The sequence below is a fragment of the Hyla sarda genome, chromosome 3, assembly GCF_029499605.1.
Source record: "Hyla sarda isolate aHylSar1 chromosome 3, aHylSar1.hap1, whole genome shotgun sequence".
NCBI classification, from domain to species: domain Eukaryota; kingdom Metazoa; phylum Chordata; class Amphibia; order Anura; family Hylidae; genus Hyla; species Hyla sarda.
Window position 1 is genome coordinate 213,394,192 of NC_079191.1, and position 23,657 is coordinate 213,417,848.

General features: G+C 42.2%; 1 protein-coding gene across 1 annotated transcript in view; it reads left to right on the plus strand.

Annotated features, from left to right (window-relative positions):
• The window catches only part of LOC130361024 (hormonally up-regulated neu tumor-associated kinase homolog A-like), a 48,933-nt gene extending 26,869 nt beyond the window's left edge, over positions 1–22,064 (plus strand). The window contains exons 8-9 of the mRNA XM_056563584.1: positions 19,437–19,641; positions 21,327–22,064. Of these exons, the coding sequence (XP_056419559.1) occupies positions 19,437–19,641; positions 21,327–21,979 (858 nt within the window). The 3' untranslated portion in view covers positions 21,980–22,064. The remainder of the gene's footprint in view (positions 1–19,436; positions 19,642–21,326) is intronic.
• The last annotated feature ends 1,593 nt before the right edge of the window (positions 22,065–23,657 follow it).

Below are 23,657 nucleotides of genomic sequence, written 5' to 3' on the forward strand. Positions count from 1 at the left end.
AAGTGACATCTGACACCCCCAGTCAACAGTTGGTGGGTTCCTCAGACACAACCCTTAGTTGGCATGGCCCGCGAGCAGTCCCTCTCCTCCCATTGCCTCTGTCCTATGCTGTTCCCTCCCCCACAGAAGTATCTTATGCTGTGGGTTTAGCTCCACTATTTAGTGAGAACGATCTAGAGGACTGTCAGCAGCTACTGCCCATCCAAGAATTGGAGGAGACATCCATACGCTGGGAGGGCAGGTAGTGATGAGGAGAGTGGGAGGGAGGTGGTGTTGCCAGCGTTCAGGCTCCTGAAGCAGGCACTATTGAGGAACCTGAGGAGGACATCAGTGACGTGCAGACACAACTCGATGAGGATGATGATGAAACTGATCACACTTGGGAGCCGGGTGCAGAAGGAGCTTCATCATCATCAGGAGAAGAGGGTTGCAGTTGCCGTGAGGCAGCAGCTGAGCCAGCAAGGTGGTAGCATGGTTGACAGTCAGCATGGTGGCAGAAGTGTAAAGTCTGGAGCCAAACGTGCCCAGAGTGGACCACCTGCTTCACGGCAGCCTACCTTCCCGGGAGGTAGTGAAATAGGAGTTCCTGGAGTCGGCGGCAGTAGCAGTCAATCAGTGCGGACTGTTGGTGGGAAAATCAGCTACTCGGTGGCAGTTTTTCATCAAGCATCCGGAGGAAGTTAACCTGGCCACATGCAATGCAAGATGTGTTGGCAGAAGGTGAAGCGTGGCCAAGGTCCCAATTTTGGCACCATGGCCCTTCGTCAACATGTGCAGCATCACCATAAAGCGGCCTGGAAGAACCTTGGCTCCGATGAGGTGGTCCAGTCTGCTGCATCACCCAGTGGCACGCCGCTCTATGTTTCAGCCAGCCAAGGCTCCACCACCTCAACTGAAGGGAGCTGTGTGTCATACCCATCTTATTTAGCTCCAGATGCTCCTGCTCCTCCTACTTTGATTCAGTCATTCCGCCAACAATCCTTCGGCAAAGCCATGTCAAAGAGACAACAGTATGCGCCCACTCATCAAACGGTGCAGAAGCTCAATGTTCTCCCCTGACCAAGTTGCTGGTGCTTCAGTCCCTCCCTTTTCCAGTGGTGGACTCTGCACCTTTCAGAGAACTGATGGCTTGTGCCGAGCGAGGTGGAGAGTGTTAAGCCGTCATTTCTTAGCAAAAAAGGCAGTACCAGCCCTGCTCAATTTTGTGGAATAGAAGGTGGGCCAGTCCTTGAGCCCTTCGGGGTGAACCAAAGTGCACGGCAGCGCCGACGTGTGGAGATGTAACTACGGTCAGGGACAATACATGTCCTTTACAGACTACTGAGTGAATGTGGTTCCTGCACAGCCACAACAACAGCAACTTGGACAGGTCACGCCGCTTCTGCCTTCACGTTCTCAGGCCATTGGTCTTGTGACAGTGTGCGACTTCGCCTCCTCATCCTCCACCATATCCTCAGCCTCCACTGCACGGACAAGTCTCAGTGCCCCTCCAGCATACCATGTGTGCAGTGCACAGCAGTGTCACACTGTTCACATGGTTTGCCTTGGCGAACGGAGTCACACGGGAGGAACTGATAAAAGTCATTCATCAAGAAATCGAATCATGGCTCCACAAAAACTGGAAATGGGAACCATGGTGACCAACAACGAGAAGAACATCTTGTCTGCGCTGCAACAAGGAAGCCTGATACATGCGCCATGCATGGCATACGTGTTCAATCTGGTTGTCAAGCAGTTCCTGAAGTGTTCCCCCCATCTGCAAGACATCCTAACAAGAGGAAGGAAACTTTGCATGCACTTCAGCCACTCGTACACCGCAATACACAACCTCCTTGAGCTGCAGCGTCAGAACAGTATCCCCCAACATAGTCTGATTTGCGACATTTCCACATATTGGAATTCCACCCTCCATTTGTTGGACCAACTATACAAACAGAGAAAAGCTATCACCAATTTCTTGATGATCCAAGCGTATAGGGGGACTCCCCTGTGTAACTTCAATGTCAACCAGTGGCAGCTCATATGTGACACCTGCCGTTTGCTCAGACCCTTTGAGGAAGCCACATTATTAGTCAGGATTACGGGATGAACGACGTCATTCCACTGCATCATCTACTACAACAAGTGTTGGAAATGATGGCTGGTCAGGGCACTGGAGACGTGGTGCCTACATCTCACAGCCACATGAGCCATGTTGGGGCTGAACTGGAGGAGGAGGAGGGGGAGGGGTACAGTGGAGCACAGTTTAGGTTTCACAAGATGGTCGGTTTTTCTAGTCATCTAACAGGAGAGGAGGAGCTGGAGCAGCTAGAGGAGCTAAAGGGTTATGAGGAATGCGAGATTCAGGACCCAGACACACCTTGGCAGTATGCAGTGGAGATGGGAGGAAGGGAGTCCCTCCGAGTCACTTGCACAAATGACACGATGCAACGTTTTATCCCGCACCTTGATAAAGCGGATTCTTACCAGCGAAACGTTAGGGAGATCTGTATTTTAATTATCAACCAGGAATTCGATAGAGAAAGACGAATCAGAGGATCAAATATAGGGGAAGATATATTGACCCTGAAATAAGGAATAGTAGTGATTTCATCCTCTAATAATACTTCTAGTTGATTATTGGTCTGAATGGAACCTGATTCCAATATCCTGGTTGTGTTTTTAATACACAATTTTTGTATCATTTATGAACAATATTGGGGTAATTTTTGTGTAAATCAATAAAAGTTATATTTTAAAGGGGGAACCTTAGTAAAGGGCTCAGTCCCGGAGGGGCTTTATGCCCTGAAGGGAATTGGTTTTGAAGTATAATTAACCCTGAATACTCCATGGGAGATTTTGTTTTAACATAACTCCACCTTTTTGGACCCTCGCTACCGGCACAAAATGGTGGTCTTTTTCACACCCACTTAGAAGGGGGATAAACTGACCTACTACAGAGACATCCTACATAGTCAGTTGGCCGATGCCTATGTGCGCCATCGTCCATCCTCTCGCAGGCCTGACTCTGGGGATCCTCTGCTCTCACCTTCTACTGCCATGGCTGCTGGGGAGGGGTGGCAGGAGCAGAACCAGCTCCATCAGCAGCAGCCTGAGTCTACAGTCGCTGATGAGTAGCTTTCTGCACCCGCATAGTGAAGCAGCTCATCTGCAGTAGGTAGACCTGGAGCAGGACCTGAACCAGCAGGTGGTGGCATACCTTGAGATGACAATTCCAACATACCTTGAAGATCCGATGGACTTCTGGGCAGCCAAACTTGATTTGTGGCCGCAACTAGCAGAGTTTGCCCTGGAAAAGCTGTGCTGCCCAGCCAGTAGTGTGCCATCAGAGCGGGTGTTTAGTGCGGTGGAGCCATTGTAACCCCAACGAGAACTCGTCTGTTCACAAAAAATGTGGAGAGACTGACCTTTGTGAAGATGAATCAGGCATGTATTAGCCAGTATTTCGACCCACCAATGCCTGGTTCATCAGAGTAGATTGACCATGGTGCCACACCATCACTTCACAAATATGGATAGAGCAAAACATGTTTAAGGTGCTGCTCCCCATTTACAGACATTCCTCGCCATCGGACCACAAGTAAGTATTGAGGATATGCATTAGCTAAAACTTAACTTTTCTTAGGATAAAATATACATACTCAAAGGGAAAGGTGTGCAAAAAACACCATGTGCCACCTACACCACTAAGTATTAATGTGATGCAAAGACCTCTAAAAGGTGGAAGGGAACAACGTATGATCCATTGTAACCGGTGGGGGTAAAACTTCCCCTGTAAGGCCGTACTCTCGCATTATTAATTCCCTACTTTGCAAGTGTTACTAGCCCTAAAAAGGGTGGCCCCACACAGGAAGCTCTCCCTATTTCCCCCTAAAAACACTGCCATTTCCTAGGGTTTTTAGGTGCAAATGGATAGAGTTTCCTGTGTGGGGCCGCTCTTTTTAGGGTGAGTAACATTTGCCAAGAAGGGAATTAATAAGGCGAGAGTAGGGCCTTACAGGGGAAGTTTTTACCCCCACCTGCTACAATAGACAATACATGTTTTTTGCACACCTTTCCTTTGGTTTTATTTATTTTTTTTAAATTGGGACCATATATTTTATCCTAAGCATATTATTAAAAGTTAAGTTTTATGTAATGCATATCCTCAGTTCTTACTTGTGCACACTAACACTTTTACAAAAGAGACAGTTTTCTTCTGCCTAACTGCCTCAGCTACTATTCTGATCCTGCCACCCACCTGATGCCACACATCTGATGCCAAGTTCTTCTTTTTTCACCCAACTTCGTCACCGGGTACTCGTATTGCCACCTACTGCACCACTCTGTCACCGGGTCACTTTCAGCACTCCTAATGCTGCTGCTGCCACCTCCAGGCTGTCTCATTCTGCCACCATATGTTCTTCTCATGCTGAGGCCAACTCCACGCTGTGTCATTCAGCCACTATATGTTCTCCTCATGCTGCCGCCATCTCAACGATTTGTCATTCAGCCACTATATGTTCTCCTCATGCTGCCACCACCTGCACGCTGTGTCATTCAGCCACTAAATGTTCTCCACATGCTGCCGCCAACTCCAGGCTGTGTCATTCAGCCACTATATGTTCTCATCATGCTGCTGCAAACTCCAGGCTGTGTCATTGAGCCACTATGTGGTCTCCTTATGCTGCTGCCACCTCCACGCTGTGTCATTCAGCCACTATATGTTCTCTTCATGCTGCCGCCAACTGCAGGCTGTGTCATTCAGCCACTATATGTTCTCCTCATGTTGCCGCCACCTCCACGCTTTGTCATTCAGCCACTATACGTTCTCCTCATGCTGCCGCCACCTCAACGATGTGTCATTCAGCCACTATATATTATTCTCATGCTGCTGCCACCTTCACGCTGTGTCATTCTGCCACTACATGTTCTCATGCTGCCACCAACTCCAGGCTGTGTCATTCAGCCACTATATGTTCTCATTATGGTGCCGCCACTTTCACGCTGTGTCATTCAGTCACTATATGTTCTCCTCATGCTGCCGCAAACTCCAGGCTGTGTCATTCAGCCACTATATGTTCTCATCATTCTGCCGCAAACTCCAGGCTTTGCCATTCAGCCACTATATGTTCTCCTCATGCTGCCACCAACTCCAGGCTTTGCCATTCAGCCACTATATGTTCTCCTCATGCTGCCGCCAACTCCAGGCTTTCCCATTCAGCCACTATATGTTTTCCTCATGCTGCCGCCACCTCCACGCTATGTCATTCAGCCACTATATGTTCTCCACATGCTGCCGCCACCCCCACGCTGTGTCATTCAGCCACTATATGTTCTCCTCATGCTGCCGCCACCTCCACGCTGTGTCATTCAGCCACTATATGGTCTCCTCATGCTGCCGCCAACTGCAGGCTGTGTCATTCAGCCACTATATGTTCTCCACATGCTGCAGCCACCTCCACACTGTGTCATTCAGCCACTCAATGTTCTCCTCATGCTGCTGTAAACTCTTGGCTGTGTCATTCAGCCACTATATGTTCTCCTCATGCTGCCGCCACCTCCATGCTGTATCATTCAGCCACTATATGTTCTCCTCATGCTGCCGCCACCTCCACGCTGTGTCTTTCAGCCACTATATGTTCTCATCATGCTGCCGCCAACTCCAGGCTGTGTTATTCAGCCACTATATGGTCTCCTCATGCTGATGCCACCTCCAGGCTCTGTCATTGTGCCGACATGTGACTCCTTGTTAGATTTGGTCTTTTGTAACCACACTATTTACTCAAAGTGAACGCCGAGGCCTGGGACATTAAACTAGGGAGGGTAATATTAAATTTAAATTTCAAAATCTTAAATTTAAATGTCAAAAAATCGATGTAATCTTTTCAAGACTTAGGCCCTATGGTCTTCGACGTCTTATATTAGCTGTGGAATTACCAGAAGAATCCAATGAAACAGGTTGGAGCAATAACAATAAACCATAACTGATTAAATGAAACATTTGCAGTTTCACAAAGAATAAAACAGTGGGAGGGGGGGGGGGGGGGGTTTGAGAGGGTTGGAACAGGTGGTAGCTCGCCTCACGGTGGACCGCCAGCTCGATGTTCATCAGAATGGGTACTCAAAGAATGAAAAGAAATTCAAATTGAATTAAATAAAAATTACTTTAAAAATCGATTTATTCTCTTCAATTGTTATGCCATATAGTCTTCCTGCTGCCACATCCAGACGCTTTGCAGCAGTGATTCTAATAGTGATGCCTGTAATCTGCATGTCATACTGAATAACAGTATTATTTAACTAACATAGCACACTCCCTATGCGTTTTAGGACAAGGCAAAGTTTTCTACATGCCTATTGAGGCTCTTTGTAGGCCAAGAAATAGCTGTTTTTAATAGCGATTTACCACAAATAAATTCAGAACAAAACTAATTTTTGGGGTAAATTCGGCTTACAGTGGGGATCAAAAGTTTGGGCACCCAAACTTTTGCAGACACCATTTTTTTGTTTTCTGTTATTTTGAAAGTGTTAATGATGGAAATAAAATCTAACTTTTGTTGACATATTATAAGAATGTCTAATCTGTAATGTGATGCCTTTTGGAGATTTTTCCATCTTTCCTTGGCTTCTTTATGCACATTAATACAAATTTTTAATTGGAGTGGCAAAACTTTTGATCCCCACTGTAACGTCCGAATCAAATTTTTCTAAAAATTCGCTCATCACTAGATATGACATTTGGTGACTGATGTGGGCTGAAAATATAAGCTGGTTAGCTACAGTCCTGACAAGACATGACATTTTTCTAGTTTAGATACACGCAATGTTATGTACACTAGAATTAGTTATTCTATACTGAATAGGAGTATACTATGGACAAATAACTTTTGTACAAAGGCCCCATTATTCTCTGTACCTAGCTGGTAACTGTCACGGCAGTGAGGTAGTGGATACGCTTCACCTGAAAGGGTCAGGATACCGCCCATACAAATTGCCATGGGTAGAAAAGACATGAAACACTTCAGAAATTTTTGTATGAACACGTTATATACACTTTATTACAATGTGCCTTAAACAATACAACAATGACAATATTTGCATCCACTTGTGCAAAAAGAAATAAACAGTATATATTACGCTGAAAATTTGTTTCTTTTTAGTACTGCTCCACAGTTCTGGTACAGAGGAGTTCTCAGTAAAGATCATGGCAGTAAGCCGGGCACATACACTTATGCAAATATTACAGGTGTTCTTAATGAGTTTACTAGACACTTTTCTTAAACGTTGCAGGAACCTAGAAAACAATAATAATGCTTCACAAAACAAAGTCTCTCGACTTGAGGGCAAAGATATCACATATAGACCTTTAGCTTGGAGATTTTCCATCCCAGCCTTGCCTGGTTCCTAGGCTGGGACATATAACTGGGAGCACGGGACTGTGCCCCCTCCAAAGGAATAATTTGTGTGTTCCAATTTACCCTGGACATAGTAGACTCAGTGATGGTGGGACTAATGGTAACCCCCATTTGCACAGCAGCAGCTTGCCCCACTGGGGGAATAGATGTTGGTGTCTGTTGGGCAGGCCAAACCTCCTCCTCAGCAGGAGTAGGCCGAGGAACTTTAGTTGGTGGCAGGTGGGAAGGCCAAACCTCCTCAGCGACAGGAGTAGGCCTGGGCACATCTAAACTGGATACTGCTGCTCCTCGACTTGGGGTGTACTTGGGATTGGTGACAACCATCTTAGGTAGCTTTGACAGGTACTCATGTATATCACAACTACTTGCAGCTCATCGCTAAAGATCCACCAGGGCAGTGGTGGTGACCGGGGGCGTGCTTTGGGCTTCTGGAGCTGGGGGGTTTGTTCTGGGCTGGGGGTAAAAGGAGGGATAGAGAAAGCGGCCTCAGCCGGGGTACTCACTTCTGACTCCTCTGTAGGGGTCTACGCCCAGGATCTCCAGGTCCAGTGAGGAGGGGACAGCCTCACCGGCAACACTCCTCTGAAAGATGCCAGCATTCCTGCACGCCACGGTTGCGGGCGACTTTCCATCGGCCTCTGGTAGCGGGACTTTGAGATGGGCCTCTACGTCCCCGATGGAGATTCTCTGTAAACGATCCACCAGCTCTTGAAACATGTGCACCGCTGCGACTTTCTGGGCCTTCGACGCCATCTTGGGACTCTCCGACCTCGTGCTTGCTTGCTACGCCATGTTGCTCACCTCACAGACTTCTGGCAAACTGAAGAGGTCAAGCAGCGCTGGGTCTTTTATACAGGACTTCGGTAAAATGGCCGCCGTCCAGAAGTGCGTCACCGGTGCAGCACTGACTTCCGGTCCCACAGTAACAAGGGGCGGATCTTTACAGTTCCACTTGGGATTCGATACAGCAACATGGTTTCCATACCAAGGGGCAGGATGCTGACTAGTGTTGAGCGGCATAGGCCATATTCGAATTCGCGAATATTCTCGAATATATGGACGAATATTCGTCAGATATTCGCGAATATTCGTCATATTCTCATTTCATTTTCACATATGCGAATATTCGCGTATGCGAAAATTAACATATGTGAATATTAGCATATAAAAAAGTAGCATTCACGAAAATTCGCATATGCGAAGATTAGCATATGCGAATTTTCGCGCGCCAGTCTCACACAGTAGTATTAGAGCCTTCTTTACACCACACAAGCTGGAAGCAGAGAGGGGTGATCACTGTGGTGTGTACTGTGAAGGAAAAAAAAAAAAAAAAAACGAATATTCGTAATTACGAATATATAGCGCTATATTCGCGAAATTCGCGAATTCGCGAATATGCGATATTCGCGAATAATATTCGAATCGCGAATATTCGCGAGCAACACTAATGCTGACCAGCGCGGGACATTTTAGCATGCTTCTCAGGCACATCCTTAACTCTTTCAGGTACAACCAGCACTTTGTTTCTCAGCATAGCTTCAGACCGATTTTTACACATAGTCGGCACAATTCTTTGACAGTTCACAATGGCAGCTAACAGACTTTTCTTCACCTCCCCAGTCTATTTCACAAGAGCCTTGGAATAAACACTTTTCACTGACAATGTCCCGTACTCTTTCTGGCGCAATTTATTTTCGCATGTGCATGCAAATTTTCGGCAACACTGGACACAGTTCAGACTGGGGGGGGTACTTTTTTCATAAGGCGCACACCCGTATCCTGTTCGTAGGACGCCAAAAGTTGTGGTGAGGGTGTGATGAGGGCAGATGTCATTAGCCCCTGCTATTCTTGACGCCAGGGCATGGTTTATCCTCTACACCACCCGAAGGTATACAGATGGATCCTGGGCTAGGAACGTGAGCAAATAATGACTTCAAAACCAAGTTATGGAACAATGGCCGCTTTACTGAGTCAGACAGATGTAACAGTCTATACAGCTTGGCTAGGCCCAAGGAGGTGACCAGTGACTTCAGAGACCACAGTGCTTGCTGGGACTTATAGTGGACTTAGACAATTTGATGCAGGGCCACACTGACTTGACAGACTTTACTTGGACTGACTTGACTGAGACTGACTATGACAGACTTCACCCTGTTTGTAGCTTACCAGGTTTTGACTTTCACATGTGGGGCAGTAGACTTTTGGATCCGTGGCTGCGTGGTAGACTTTGAGCCTTTTTAGGACACCAGACAATCTCTCCAGACTTGACCTCCCTGTAGCTCAGCAAAGACTCAAAGAGACTGAACTAGTTCCACCCAGGGTTTATATGGTTATATGGGGCAGACTCTGGATGAGTCCCATAGGTCACCCTGTAGGTGACATGTCACTGGATTCTTCCATGGTTACAATGCATAGCAACATTATTTAAAGTCCTATAACAATATATGTACATTACACTATAGAACATAGGCACTTAGGGGAATACATAAGACACAAGTACAGGGGGGGGGCAGAGGTCACTGACATGGAGTCTACCTGACAGGGCAGCAAGGGTACAGGGGTGCAACTCCTGTACTGGGCCACCACACTCTGTTCATCTGCATGGTGCGGGTAAACAGCTTTACGACAAGGGGTCACTTACCTAAATCTGTTGAGTATTTCCTGAGTTATCGCACTGTAATTTAACATTTTCATTGTGAAGCTCCGCACAATGGAGTCAGGGAGCAGGCTCACTAAGCTCCCCTGTCTCCTCCATATTTTCCACCCAGGCTGCCCGTCATTAATTTGCTAATGAATGTGGCAGGTGTGAGCACAGACAGCATAGCGCTCACCCACGGCATTCATTAGCATATTAATGACAAGGGTGGGCTGCCTGCCTCCATTGGGCGGAGGTGCAAAATGCAGCAGGAACATAAGGCAAAGTTTCCACTTGGTTTTTTTTCTGGAAGTTTTTGGAAAACTGCCACTGCAGTTTTTGAGCCAAAGTCAGAAGTGGATCCATAAGGGAGGAGAAGTGTAAGTCCTTCCATTACATTCTTCATTCCTTTTGAATACATTTCTGGCTTTGGCTCAAAAACTGCAGTGGCAGTTTTCCAAAAACTGCCAGAAAAAAAAACAAGTGGAAACTTAGCCTTACAGGGCCATAATTCAGAAAATACTCAACTGATTTAACCACTTAAGGACCCAGGGCGTACAGGTACGTCCTGATGCCCTGGTACTCGCGGCGGGGACCGAACCGGGATGAGTGCTTATATCTATCAGCAGGCATCCCATGCAAATACTCAGGGAGGTCCCGAGACCCCCCCATATTTGCGGCAATTCTGGGTCATATGGGTCGCCGGTGATCTGGGGATACGGAAAATAAAAGGCATCGGGGTTGTCCAAGACACCCACGATCCCCCTCAAGGGATAGGAGTGAGGTGTCAGGGGTGCCACCCTCCTATCCCTGCTATTGGTCGTTCAGAAGCGGGTTAATGGTCGGCTTACCCACTCTGCCAACCCACTGTAGTCCGGACAGAGCAGGGGAACTGACAGTGAACGGCGTCGAAGGTCCACTTACCATCAGCGGCGGTGGTGATCGGCGGGCGGCGATGACGTGCGGCTGGCTCCCTGGTGCAGACTACGGAAGCCGGTGAGTTGCCTAGCAACATCTGGAGGGCTACAGTTTGGAGACCACTATATAGTGGTCTCTAAACTGTAACCCTCAAGATGTTGCAAAACTACAACTCTCAGCATGCCCAGACAGCAGTTTGCTGTCTGTGCATGCTGGGATTTGTAGTTTTTCAACATCTGGAGGGCCACAGTTTGGAGATCACTGTGTGGTGGTTTCTAAACCGTGGCCCTCTAAATCTTGCAAGACTACAACTCCCAGCATACATGAACAGCAAACGGCTTTATCACTAGTGTTGAGCGGCATAGGCCATATTCGAATTCGCGAATATTCGCGAATATATGGACGAATATATGTCATATATTCGCGAATATTCGCATATTCGTTATATCCTCGTTTTATTTTCGCACATGCGAAAATTCGCGTATGCGAAAATTAACATATGTGAAAATTAACATATACAAAATTAGCATACACGCAAATTCGCATATGCGAATATTAGCATATGCTAATCTTCGCATATGCGAATTTTCGCGCGCCAGTCTCGCACAGTAGTATTACAGCCTTTTTTACACCACACAAGCTGGAAGCAGAGAGGGGTGATCACTGTGATGTGTACTGTGAAAAAAAAAAAAAAAAAACGAATATTCGTAATTACGAATATATAGCGCTATATTCGCGAAATTCGCGAATTCGCGAATATGCGATATTCGCGAATAATATTCGAATTGCGAATATTCGCGAGCAACACTATTTATCACCATGCTGGGAGTTGTAGTTGCATATCTCCAGCTATTGCATAACTCCCAGCATGCCCTTCGGTAATCAGTACATTCTGGGAGTTGTAGTTTTGCAACAGCTGGAGGCACACTGGTTGGAGAATCCTGAGTTAGATAACAGAACTTAACTAAAGGTTTCCCAACCAAAGTGCCTTCAGCTGTTGCAAAAGTACAACTCCCAGCATGCACGGTCTGTCAGTGCAAGTTGGGAGTTGTAGTTTTGCAACAGCTGGAGGTTTGTCCCCCATGTGAATGTACAGGGAACATTCACACGGGTGGGTTTACAGTGAGATTCCTGCTTCAAGTTTGAGCTGCGGCTATTTTTCCGCCCCATCGCAAACTCCTAGCGGTAAACTCACCGTAAACCACCCGTGTGAATGTACCCTAAAAACACTACACCACACTAACACATAATAAAGGGTAAAATACTACATATACACCCCTTACACTGTCCTCCCCCCCCCCAATAAAAATTTAAAACGTTTCGTACGGCATTGTTTCCAAAACAACAACTACCAGCATTTCTGGACAGCCACTGACTGTCCAGGCATGCTGGGAGTTTAGCAACAGCTGGAGGCACCCTGTTTGGGAATCACTGGCGTAGAATACCCCTATGTCCACCCCTATGCAATCCATCATTTAGTCCTCAAATGCGCATGGTGCTCTCTCACTTTGGAGACCTGTCGTATTTCTAGGAAACAGTTTAGGGCCACATATGGGGTATTTCCGTACTCGGGAGAAATTGTGTTACAAATTTTGGGGGGCTTTTTCTCCTTTTACCCCTTATGAAAAGGAAAAGCCTGTTAGTGTAAAAAAATTGCATTAATAAGAGGTAAAAGGAAAAAAGATCCCCAAAATTTGTAAGACAATTTCTCCTGAGTACAGAAATACCCCATATGTGGGCGTCAAATGCTCTGCAGGTGCACAAGGCTCAGGAGTGAGAGCGCACTATGTACATTTGAGGACTAAATTTTTGATTTGCACAGGAGTGGCTGATTTTACAGCGGTTCTGACATAAATGCAAAAAAGTAAATACCCACATTTAACCCTTTTAGAAACTACACCCCTCACGGAACATGACAAGGGGTATAGTGAGTCTTAACACCCCACAGGTGTTTGACGAATTTTCATTAAAGTTGGATGGGAAAATGAAAAAAAAAATGTTTTAACTAAAATGCTAGTGTTACCCTAAACTTTTCATTTTCACAAGGGAAAATAGGAAAAAAAGCCCCCCAAAATTTGTAACCCCATTTCTTTTGAGTAAAAACATACTCCATATGTGGATGTTAAGTGCTCTGCTGGTGCACTACAATGCTCAGAAGAGGAGCGCCATTGGGCTTTTGGTGAGAAATTTTGTCTGGAATTGAAGGCCATGCGTGTTTACAAAGCCCCCACAGTGCCAAAATAATGGACCCCCTCCCCCACAGGTGACCCCATTTTGGAAACCACACCCCTCACAGAATGTTATAAGGGGTACAGTGAGCATTTATGCCCCACAGGTGTCTGACAGATTTTTGGAAAAGTGGTCTATGAAAAGACCTGTCAAATGCCAATGGGATGTAAATGCTCACTGCACCCCTTATTAAGTTCTGTGAGGGGTGTAGTTTCCAACATGGGGTCCCATGGTGGGGGTCAACTGTTTTGGCACCACAGGGGGCTTTGAAAATGCACAAGGCCCCTGACTTCTATTCCAACCAAATTCTCTCTCCAAAAGATCAATGGTGCTCCTGCCCTTCTAAGCATTGTAGTTCGCCAGCAGAGCACTTGACGTCCACACATGGGGTATTTCCATACTCATAAGAAATTGGGTTACACATTTTAGGGGGCATTTTCACCTATTACCCCTTGTAAAAATTACAAATTTCGGGGAAAAACAGCATTTTAGTGAAAAAAATAATTCATTTACACATCCAACTTTAATGAAAAGTCGTCAAACACCTGTGGGATGTTAAGGCTCACTGGACCCCTTGTTACATTCCCTGAGGGGTGTAGTTTCCAAAACTCACTCTCCAAAATCCCACTGTTGCTCCTACCATTCTGAGCCCTCTAGTGCACCCACAGAGCACTTGACATACACATATGAGGTATTTCCTTACTCGAGAGAAATTAGGCTACACATTTTAGGGTGATTTCTCTCCTTTTACCCCTTGTAAAAATTCAAAAACTGGGTCTACAAGAACATGCTAGTGTAAAAAATGAAGATTTTGAATTTTCTCCTTCACTTTGCTGCTATTCCTGTGAAAAACCTAAAGGGTAAACACACTTTCTGAATGTCATTTTGAATACTTTGGGGGGTGCAGTTATTATAATGGGGTAATTTATGGGGTATTTCTAATATGAAGGCCCCCTCAAATCCACTTCAAAACTGAACTGGTCCCTGAAAAATTCGAATTTTGAAAATTTTGTGGAAAAATTGGAAAATTGCTGCTGAACATTGAAGCCCTCTGATGTCTTCCAAAAGTAAAAACTTGTCAACTTTATGATGCAAACATATAGTAGACATATTGTATATGTGAATCAATATATAATTTCTTTTGGATGTCCATTTTCCTTATAAGCAGAGAGTTTCAAAGTTTTAAAAAATTTAAACTTTTCAAAATTTTCATCTAATTTTGGAATTTTTCACCAAGAAATGATGCAGGTATCGACAAAATGTTACCACTAAGATAAAGTAGAATATGTCTCGAAAAAACAATCTCGGAATCAGAATGAAAGGTAAAAGCATCCCAGAGTTATTAATGCTTAAAGTGACAGTGGTCAGATGTTAAAAAAATGGCCGGGTCCTTAAGGTGAAAATGGTCTAAGGGGTTAAATAAATAACCATTACAGTGCCATAACTCAGGAAATATTCTACAGATTTAAGTAAGTTACCCCTCTTTGTAAAGCTGTTCACTCACCCTATAATCCTGTATATTGGGTTTAATGCAGGTAAACAGGGTGTCAGATTCTCTTTATTAGCCCCTTTACTCATTATCCTGTTTTGACCTTAGTGACCAAGGTAAATTTTCAAAATCTGATATGCGTCCACTTATTTGGTAATAACTTTGAAATGCTTTGACTTATGAAATCGATTCTGAGATGTTTTTTTCTTGACATATTGTACTTTACATTAGTGGTAAATTTTGATTAATATTTGTAGAGTTTTTGGTAAAAAACAATTGCGAAAAAATGAAAAATTGGCATTTTATTACATTTTATATTTTCTGCTTGTATGAGAAATAGCCACGCCGCACCAAATTAATTATTAATTTACAACTACAATATGTCTACTTTATGTTTCCATTATTTCATTAACTTTCTTTAACTTTTAGAGGGTTTATAAGTTTAGTAGCAATTTTCTAAATTTTCAAGAAAATTGCAAAATCTGATTTTTCAGGAACCAGTTCAGTTCTGAAGTGGAATTGAGGGGCCTGTATGTTAGACACCCCCATAAATCACACCATATTATAAACTGCACCCCTTAAAGTAGTCAGAATGACATTAAAGAAGTTTGTTAACCCTTTAGGCATTTCACAGTAATAAAAGCAAAGTGGAGTTGGAATTTTAAAATTAAATTTTTTTGTAGATTTTTTATTTTAATCCAATTTTATTTTCTGTAACACAGTAGGTGTTGACAAATAAAACTCAAGATTTATTCCCCAAATATGCCATATGTGCCTTTGTGCGCTACGTGTCTCTCACACAGGCCTCAGACATGAAGGCGTGATGTAGATGTTGGGGCATCCTTTTAGGTTAGGATATTTTGTTGGCATCAAATAAAATTACAGGGACCTTGGAGTGCAAAAATATTTTGGGGGGACAAGTTGACACTTTCATTGGTACCATTCTGGGGTACATGTGACACTCTGATAATTTTTTATTTTACTTTTTATAAGGTGGTATACATAAAAAAATCTTTTCTGCAGTTGTTTTTTTAATTTTATTTTTTAAGTCGTATGTCGTGCGGTATAAATGACATGTTAACGTTACACTGCAGGTTGATGCGATTACGTTGATACCAAATTTATATACTTTTTTTATATTTTAGTTAATTTATGGCATAAAATTATTATAATTTTTTTTTCAATCATGTTTGTAAGTCGCAGAATTCTGTGAGCAGTAACTTTTTTATTTTTTCACTGATGCAATTGTGTGAGGATTTTTTTTTCTTTGTGACATGTTGATGTATTTGGGGGTACTATTTTTGGGGGTGTATTATACACATTTATAATTTATTTTATTATTTTTATATTTTTCTCTCATTTTTTTCTTTTATTTTTCACATTTTTTTAATTTATTTTTTAACTTTTTTTATTTTCACACCTTCATTTTACACACTTTTTTCATACTTTTTTTTTTTTACTATTATACACATAATTCAATGGAGTACACACCTGTATGCCTATGTCTGTCAGTACTGACAGGCATAAGATAGATCAGTAACAACAGTGTAAGGCCTCCGGTTGCCATGGCAACTATCGACGCTCTGCTTTCACTTTGCAGAGCCCCAATCAGTGACAGAGGGAGCCCCCTCCCTCTGTTACCCTAATAAACACTGCGGTCTCAGTGACCCCCAGCATCTACAGGGTGAACCCAGGACAATGGGGCCCCCCTGACCACCGATCGCTTCACATGATGAAGCGCGGGGGAGAGAGGGAAGGAGGAGACCCGCACCAGATCCCTGCTATTGGTCTGTCTGTACTGATGGACCAATAGAAGCAATCGCTGGCTGGGGACCGCTGAGATTGGTCTCTGGCCAGCTTCAAGGAAGTTCGGCTGTGCAGCACAGCCGAGCTCAATAAACTGTCACAGAGCCCGGCGGCGCTGTGACAGTTTATTCTCATCAGGTACATGTGCTTGGATGTCATCCCTAATCACCACATACATGTACCTGATTTTGCGGGAAGGGGTTAAGATTACAGTTGATCAATGATAAGGTTTTTTTTTATAGGGTGGGCCTTTCTAACTAAAAGGAAGTGTCCAAAGTAGTCAGCCTCATCAAGGAACAAAAGAGGGTCATTCCACATACTGGCCCTTATATACTAAAAGTGGAGTGTAGTTTTCTTTGTGGGTTTTAATTCCCTACAATGTTTTTTTTCATGGCAGCCACGCCCCTTTTTTGTTTTTCTCAGTAAAATGGAGGGTCAGTTGGGTTTTTCAATTCTGGCGCAACTTCTGGCACAAAACCAGAAAAAAACATGTTGGGTTTACAATAGCAAATCATACTTTAAAAAGACATGAAATGCTAAGCATCCAGCAAACCTATTATACCTCAGCCACCCAACTGCTCCAGTGGGTAGCAGATGGAATAGCTTGTGCTGGACCACCACACCAGTCCTTCTTATTGTCATTGATCCCTGATACTGAGGTAGTGTATGATACTGGAGGGGGGCAATAATAGTAGTGGAATAATGCTAATAAAGAGATGATATTTCAAGGCTATAATACTGAGAAAGGATGGGGGTGTGATTGTGGAGGAGGGTAGATGATACTGGAAGAGAGTAGAACTAATACTGTAGGTTGGGGGAGATTCTTCTGCAGAAGGAATTATAGTGATGGGGGTTATAATACTGTAGAAAGAGAGACAGATATAAACCTTATGGATGCTGAAATGGAAGTTTTGACAATATCTGGGATTGGGAAAAAAACAATACCTTACAAAGAGCAAGAGATTATATCTCAAGAGTAGAGTTATTTGATTTCTATGTGTTTTTTACATCTTGGGAGGGATGGGAAGAGATGAGATCTAGGATTGTATTAAACCCAGAGAAGTGAAGGTGACACCTAACAAAAGGAGAGGGAGATTATACCTGGGAAAGAGGAGGAGAGGATACTGAGAAGAAGGGGAGGTTATCCTTAGATGATACTGAAGGGGGGGGGGGGTATTATTTTTATTCAGAATGTTTGCATTAAATGCTTTGTTCCTCCTTATAACATCTTTTTCTCAATGCACCTAACTAAAAAAGACTAGGAAACTCTGCAAACAAAATCCTCCTAGATGTTCTATGTACAGATCCTATATTGAACAGGATTCTCACATATGACAGTGAACTCGGCACAAAAACAGCCATAAAAACTGACTTCAGTTTTTCCATAGACTTTTATAGAGCCCACTAATAGATAAAAAAATATGACTATAATTTTCTTTTGATTTTACGATGTGTGAACCCAGCCTTATGCGTCTCCATGGTAACAGACTACAGACAATCTCTGCACAGTCTCCTCTGTGCCAACAGTGGTAATAGTCAGTTGCAGACTGGTAAAACATTTGGAAACACTTATCTTTCTAGTAATATTCTATAGCCGACTCTTCCAAATTTTTACAGAAAATGTCCTTAATGCCTTGTTGTAAGGCTCTTTTCAAAAGTTTGGTCCACATTTACCAATCTAACTGAAACCAAAACTAGAGTGATTTGCCTAGCAACCCACCACAGCTCAACTTTAATATCTCAAATAGCTCTAGTAAAATTAAAAATGAGCTATGATTAGTTGATATGGAAAAATGTCTTAAAGGGTTACTCTGCACCCCAGCGACCTGAACATTGAGTTGCTGAATGCTGCGTGCAGGCTTCCGTGTTCACGCCCGCCCCCTCATGATGTCATGGCCTGACCCCCAATGAAAGTCTAAGGGAAGGGGGCGTGGCGGCCATCACGTCCCCTCCCATAGACTTGCATTGAGGGGGCGGGACGTGATGTAACATGACGGGGCGTGATGTCACGAGGGGGCGGGCGTGAACAAGGAAGCCTGAACACAGTGTTCAGGAACTCAATGTTCCGGTGGCTAGGGAGCGGAGTAACCCTTTAAGTTCTGGTTTCAGAAACGCTAATAAACCTAGGTCTATATGTTTTCTTTAACCATCTCTACATTTTTAGCCATGTTTGTATCTTTATAAACAATAGGCTTGTTTTCACCATATATTGGGGTTTATTTACTAAGAGTGGAGTGTAGTTTTCTTTGTGGGTTTTCATTTCCGACAGGTATTTTCCCAAGTTGTTTACTAAGGTTTCCCTACATTTTGCACTTTTTCCTGCGTTTTGCTTTTTTTTTTTTTACAACTGTTCTGATCTGTCGGGTTTTCCACAGCTCAAATCCACCACATTTTCTGTGGAAACCTTAGTAAATATGTTGGGATTTTTCAAAACTGTCGGGGACACTCCCATTTTGTCAGGACCACGCCAATTTTCTCCTGTGACCACACCCCCTTTTTCGGGTTTTACTTGTGTGACACAATTTAGGCGCAAAACCAGAGAAAAAAGAGTTGGGATCACGTTAGTAAATAAAGCCCATTACCCTTCTTATTTTCACCTTATTACATTACTGTGCTATCTACTTCTTTCCTCTATACAGTTACTTTTTATTTTACACTGTTACTATAGGCATGTGTTATGTGTCTCTTTCTGGGGGCAATAATAAATAAAAAGACAATGGTCACTCACCAAATAGTCCTCAACCAAAAAAGTCATAAAGGAAATAAAGCATAAATAAACTGGCAAACAGTATTTCTTCAATAATCTTTATGTGTAAAGCAACAAAAATATCATTTTTCCAAATAGAAGTTTGTTCTACTGCATCAACATTTTAAGTCATATTTCAAAGCTACATTATTATTATTATTTTCAACAGTTACAAGAATTTTTGAATGACCATCAATTGTATCTCTTCCTTCATAGAATGACAAACTAGATTTAAAGTATAGGAGAGAACATTGTAGTTGTACTGAAGATCAAGGCAATGCAAAACTTTGTGTAGAAACCCTGAAAAACACTGTAGAAACACTGAAAAGTAAAGCAGTCAAGAAAAGTTTAGTCTTGTGTGAACCAATCCAAGAAGATGAAATTGCAATAACTTTAGATAATCAAGAAAATCTTCAAAAAGGTACAACCTGGTTATTTGCAATATCTACCATTGGATATCTGTCAGTAAACATGCTATGTACTTTTACTTAAAGAAGTTATCTAGGAATGGAAAAAGAGAGCTGAATTATTTCTAAAACAGCACCACACCTGTCCTCAGGTTGTTTGTGGTATTGCAGCTCAGTTTTATTGAAGTAAATGGAGCCAAGCTGTTATACCGCACACAACCTGAGGACAGAGGTGGTACTGTTTTTAAAGGAAATTAGCTCTGTTTTTCTGTTTCTGGATAAGCCCTTCTAAGCAAAGCAAAAGCCTGCTCGCTTTTTTTGAACCTTTTCTTATATTTTTGACATGTCATCTGTTCACTGGCAATTTTGGCAGTCCATTGCAGGAGAGGTACCTGATTTTGCCATATAGATGTCAGATCACAGAATACATTGGCCAACAATTGTGTAAGGACAGACAAAAAGGCATCTATTTTGTATCTTTACCCCAAGCATGACATGATCAGGTAGCAAATGTGCACAGCATTTAAAGGGAACCAATCAACAGATTTTAGCATCTATAACACTTGTCAATGCGTTATATATGCTTAAATCATTATCCTCACCATCCGTTTGCGCCCCCAGGGATGGTGAAGATATTACGTTATAAAGTCCCCCCAGGCTGCCCGGCCAGTAGTCCCGTGGGCGGGGACTTCCACTTACCAGCTTCCATCGCTGCGGCCGTGGCCCTGCCCCGACGGCTTGAATGATTGCTTTCATCACCGCCCTGCTCCGTCTGCTTAGCTAGTAGAGCGATGATGCAAGGCATCATTCAAGCTGTAAGGGCGGGGCCACGGCCTGAGCAAATGGAGCTGGTAAGTAGAAGTCCCTGCCCACGAGACTACTTGCCGAGCAGCCCGGGGGTACTTTATAACTTAATATCTTCACCATCACTGGGGGCACAAAGGTCCCCGGGGATGGTGAGGATAATGATTTTAGCATATATAATGCATTGCCAAGCGTTATATATGCTAAAATGTGCTGATTGGTTCCCTTGTTCGTACAATGAGACAAAACACAATCTTTTAAGTAGTATACATAGTGCTATGAAATTGAATATTTTATACAAGTGGGCGGCATTTACATCCTGCCTTAGGGTATGTTTGCTCACCAGAAATTATTTTTTTTTATCTTTAAAATAATAAAAATAAACATTTATTTAATTAATTCTTACTCTTTTATATGTGATCATTGCATCTAATGATATATTTAAAGGGGTACTCCCATGGAAAACTTTTTCTTTAAATCAACTGGTGCCAGAAAGTTTAACAGATTTGTAATTTACTTCTATTAAAAACTTTTTAGGGGCTGTATACTACAGAGGAAATGCTTTTCTTTTTGGATTTCTCTTCTGTCACGACCACAGTGCTCTCTGCTGACCTCTGCTGTCCATTTTAGGAACTGTCCATTGCAGCATATGTTTGCTATGGGGATTTTCTCCTGCTCTGGACAGTTCCTAAAATGGACAGCAGAGGTCAGCAGAGAGCACTGTGGTCGTGACAGATCAGAAATCCAAAAAGAAAAGCATTTCCTCTGTAGTATACAGCCCCTAAAAAGTTAAGATTTTATAATAGAAGTATTTACAAATCTGTTTTCCATGGGAGTACCCCTTTAAATCAAATTTTCACTTAAAGAAAATAAAATATTTTTATTTCACTTGTAGCATCCAAGTTTGCTGATAGAGAAATGGTTTATTTGGACCTTCCGGATTATTCAAAACCACAGAAAATAGATGCAAGTACAAGGTTAACTCCCTTAAGCAATAAAGACCTGAATCAGCAAGATGTCCTTCAAGAAGACATCACAAATGTTGCAGAAAGCAAGAACTCAGAACCAAGAACCAAAGATCAGCACACAAAAGTCCAAAATCACCAAGTGCATGATCCATCTTCTTCTTACATAGTGAAGGCAAAGTCTATGCCTGTAAACAGACATGTTAATGATCTTCTTCCATACCAGAAGAAAGGAGTAAGACTTAAGGAACAGAAATCGGCTGTTGATAAGGTTCCATTTATTTGTCTCCAACATCAAGATAGAGAAATATCGGATACAGCACATCAATCCACGCTACCTCAACTGAGGCAACCTGGACTAAGAGACAATTTTACTAAAAAGGTTGCTTGGGTGACATCTTCCCAAAATACAAAAACTGGTCCTTCGCCAAGTGGCATTAATGTCATAAGACCCTCTGTGTTCCCAATGTTGGATGGGAGGAAGACTAAAAGGATAATGATTCAGTTGGTTGCAGCTAATAAGCCTACAAAACAGAATCTTCCTTTGTTATTGTCATGTCAGAAAAGATCCGAGAAAAAATAGGACATCTTAAGGTTAAATCCCTATATAGTCACACAGAGTGAAGTGACAGAAATATAGTAAACATGTTTCAATAAAATTAAAAGTTCTCTCAGCTTGTTGGCAGAGTCATTCATTATGTTGTCAACATAGATAGCTGATAATATGGATATTTGCTCTATGGCTTGTCATTAATGGTGTCTAAAAAATGATATATTTTAGACCAGCTATTGTTTTGGTTATAAATAATAATCCAGTGTGATTTACTGAACAGGTGAAATGTTAAAATACAGCAGTTATTCAAATTAACATATTTATTGAACTCAGGATGACCACTGGAAGTTCCAACAATTGTACCATAACTTTAGGGCTGCTTTCACACTATGAAAAGTACCCGTTATATAACACCCGTTATAAAATAGCTAGCAATCGCGGGGTTAATCAGCCATTAGAAAATCCTAAAGTGTAAATATTAAAGTGTAATAATAAAGTTAAAAAAAAGTAAAAAAATAAAAGTAAAACAAATGTGAAAAATCCCCTCCCCCAATAAAAATGTAAATTGTCAGTTTTTCCCCATTTTACCCCCAAAAAGTGTAAAAAAAATTTTTTTGAAACATATTTGGTATTGCCGCGTGCGTAAATATCCGAAGTATTAAAATATAATGTTAATTATCCCATACGGTAAATGGCATGAACGTTAAAAAAAAAGTCCAAAATTGCTGGACTTTTATAAAAAATGAATGATAAAACATGTATTAAAAGGTTTATAGATGCAAATGTGGTATGAAAAAAATTACAGATCATGGTGCCAAAAATTAGCCCTCATACCGCCGCTTATACGGAAAAATGAAAAAGTTATAGGTGAGCAAAATACAGGGGTTTTAAACGCACTAATTTGGTTAAAAAGTTTTCGATTTTTGCTAAGCGGTATAATAATAGAAAAGTATGTAATCATGGGTATCATTTTAATCATATTGACCCACAGAATAAAGAAAACAGGTCTATTTTACCATAAAGTGTACAGCATGAAAACAAAACCTTCCAAAATTTGCAAAATTGCAGTTTTCTTATCAATTTCCTCTCACAAATAGTATTTTTTGGTTGCGCCATACATTTCATGGTAAAATGAGTGATGTCATTACGAAGGACAACTTTAGATGAAAATATAAAAGAGTTATGATTTTTAGAAGGCAAGGAGGAAAAAACAAAAACGTAAAAATAAAATTGTCCTTAAGGCCCAAATGGGCTGAGTCCTTAAGGGGTTAAACTGTAAAAACAAATTAAATTAATGCCCCTTTCCCAATAAAACCCTATATTATCATCCAAAAAATAAAAAACTTCCAAACCTCTACATAATAGGTATTGCCACATCCATAATGACTTGTAAAATAAATTAATAACGGTATTATCCTGCACGGTGAACCCTGTAAAAATAAAAAAAAACACCAAAAAAAAGCAAAAAACACAAATTTTGGTCCAAAAGGTAGAATAAAAAAGATCAAAAGGTAGCATGAATTGCAAAATGGTATCAATAAAAAGTACAGCTCATCCCACAAAATATAAGCCCTTGCACAATGGCGTTGGACAAAAAATAAAAAAGTTATGGCTGTCAGAACATGAAAACACAAAAAACGGGAAAAAAGGATTTTGTTTTGAAGAACATAAAAAAACTATATAAATTATGTATCGCCATAATCGTACC